The sequence below is a fragment of the Trichechus manatus genome, unplaced genomic scaffold, assembly GCF_000243295.1.
Source record: "Trichechus manatus latirostris isolate Lorelei unplaced genomic scaffold, TriManLat1.0 scaffold00046, whole genome shotgun sequence".
In the NCBI taxonomy this organism is placed as follows: domain Eukaryota; kingdom Metazoa; phylum Chordata; class Mammalia; order Sirenia; family Trichechidae; genus Trichechus; species Trichechus manatus.
In genome coordinates, this window is record NW_004443982.1 from 869,729 (window position 1) to 870,856 (window position 1,128).

A 1,128-nucleotide genomic window follows, 5' to 3' on the forward strand; every position below is an offset into this window, starting at 1 on the left:
AAGCAACTGAAAAACGTGCAAATTGTCTGAAAACCCTGCCTGGCAACTGAGACACTTTGCAAGCATGATTCAGATGTCTGCCAAGGACACAAAAGAAGCCTCCCTCCTCCCCGTGAGATCTCAAATGGCATAAGAGGTACTCCAGGCATTACTTATTAAAAACAAACAAACTTGTTGCCATCAAGTGCATTCCGACTCATAAAGACCCTACAGGACAGAGTAGAACTACCCCATAGGGTTTCCAAGGAGCGGCCGGTGGATTCGAACCGCTGGCCTTTTGGTTAGCAGCCGAGATCTTAACCACTATGCAACCAGGGCTCCGTTTATTTTAAATAAGGTGGAAGATCAGAAGTCTGTGCAGGAGCAGTACATACTAGGGATCGCTATCTGGCAGGGACCGGGCCATGGAGTTTTCATTGGTTGAGGAACCGCCCAGCTTGAGTTTTTCCAGATATTCGGCATGCATGGGCTTGTGGCACTGGAGAACCTTGATCGCATCTTCGATTTTGAACCACTCTCGCTTCCTCCCAATGCTGATCGAATCTTCCCAGTCCTCCAGGATCTCAGTGACCGTCAGTACATACACATACGTTCTGTGCTTGCGATCTTGGTTCTGTTCGAATACGCCCAAGAGCCGGCCTAACTTCCCCTTGACTCCCGCCTCTTCGTACACCTCTCGCACTGCCGCACCGCCAGGCTCCTCATCGGGCTCCATGCCCCCGCCCGGCACGATCCAGCGGTCTGGGTACCGACTGCTACTCACTAACAGCACTTCGTCCTCCTGCTCGCTCCGGAAACACAGGCACGCCGCCCGCTTCTTGAACCCCTCCGGGTCGTAGGTCCGCGTCTGGTTCGGCTTACACTTCATGCTTGAAGCCGACTCTTCCTGCCGCTGCTGCTTGGGTCGCCGCCGCGAGGCCAAGCAGCCACCGCCGCCGCCAACCGGCCGAGGTGCTGGGAAGAGAAAGGGCCGAGGAGAGGGGCGGGGGCACAGAGGCGTCCAGCCGGCGAGCGCAGGGGAGGCGAGGGAAAGATGAGGCGGGGGTGGAGGCGGGGGTGGGAGGGAGAGAGCGAGGTAAGTCAGTCAGTCGGTCCTCTGGGCGGCCAGCCTGCGGCGCCAGCGCGGGG

At 57.4% G+C, this 1,128-nt stretch overlaps 1 protein-coding gene across 1 annotated transcript; it reads right to left on the reverse strand.

Annotated features, from left to right (window-relative positions):
• Positions 1-373: 373 nt before the first annotated feature.
• Positions 374-868, reverse strand: LOC101359020 (diphosphoinositol polyphosphate phosphohydrolase 3-beta-like). The gene has a single exon (XM_012555699.2). The coding sequence runs from the start codon at positions 866-868 to the stop codon at positions 374-376; it is 495 nt and encodes a 164-aa protein (XP_012411153.1).
• Between the last annotated feature and the right edge of the window lie 260 nt (positions 869-1,128).

Bases quoted from the DNA above. Each gene is read 5' to 3' on its own strand.
- LOC101359020 (XM_012555699.2), bottom strand. From the start codon at position 868: ATGAAGTGTAAGCCGAACCAGACGCGGACCTACGACCCGGAGGGGTTC.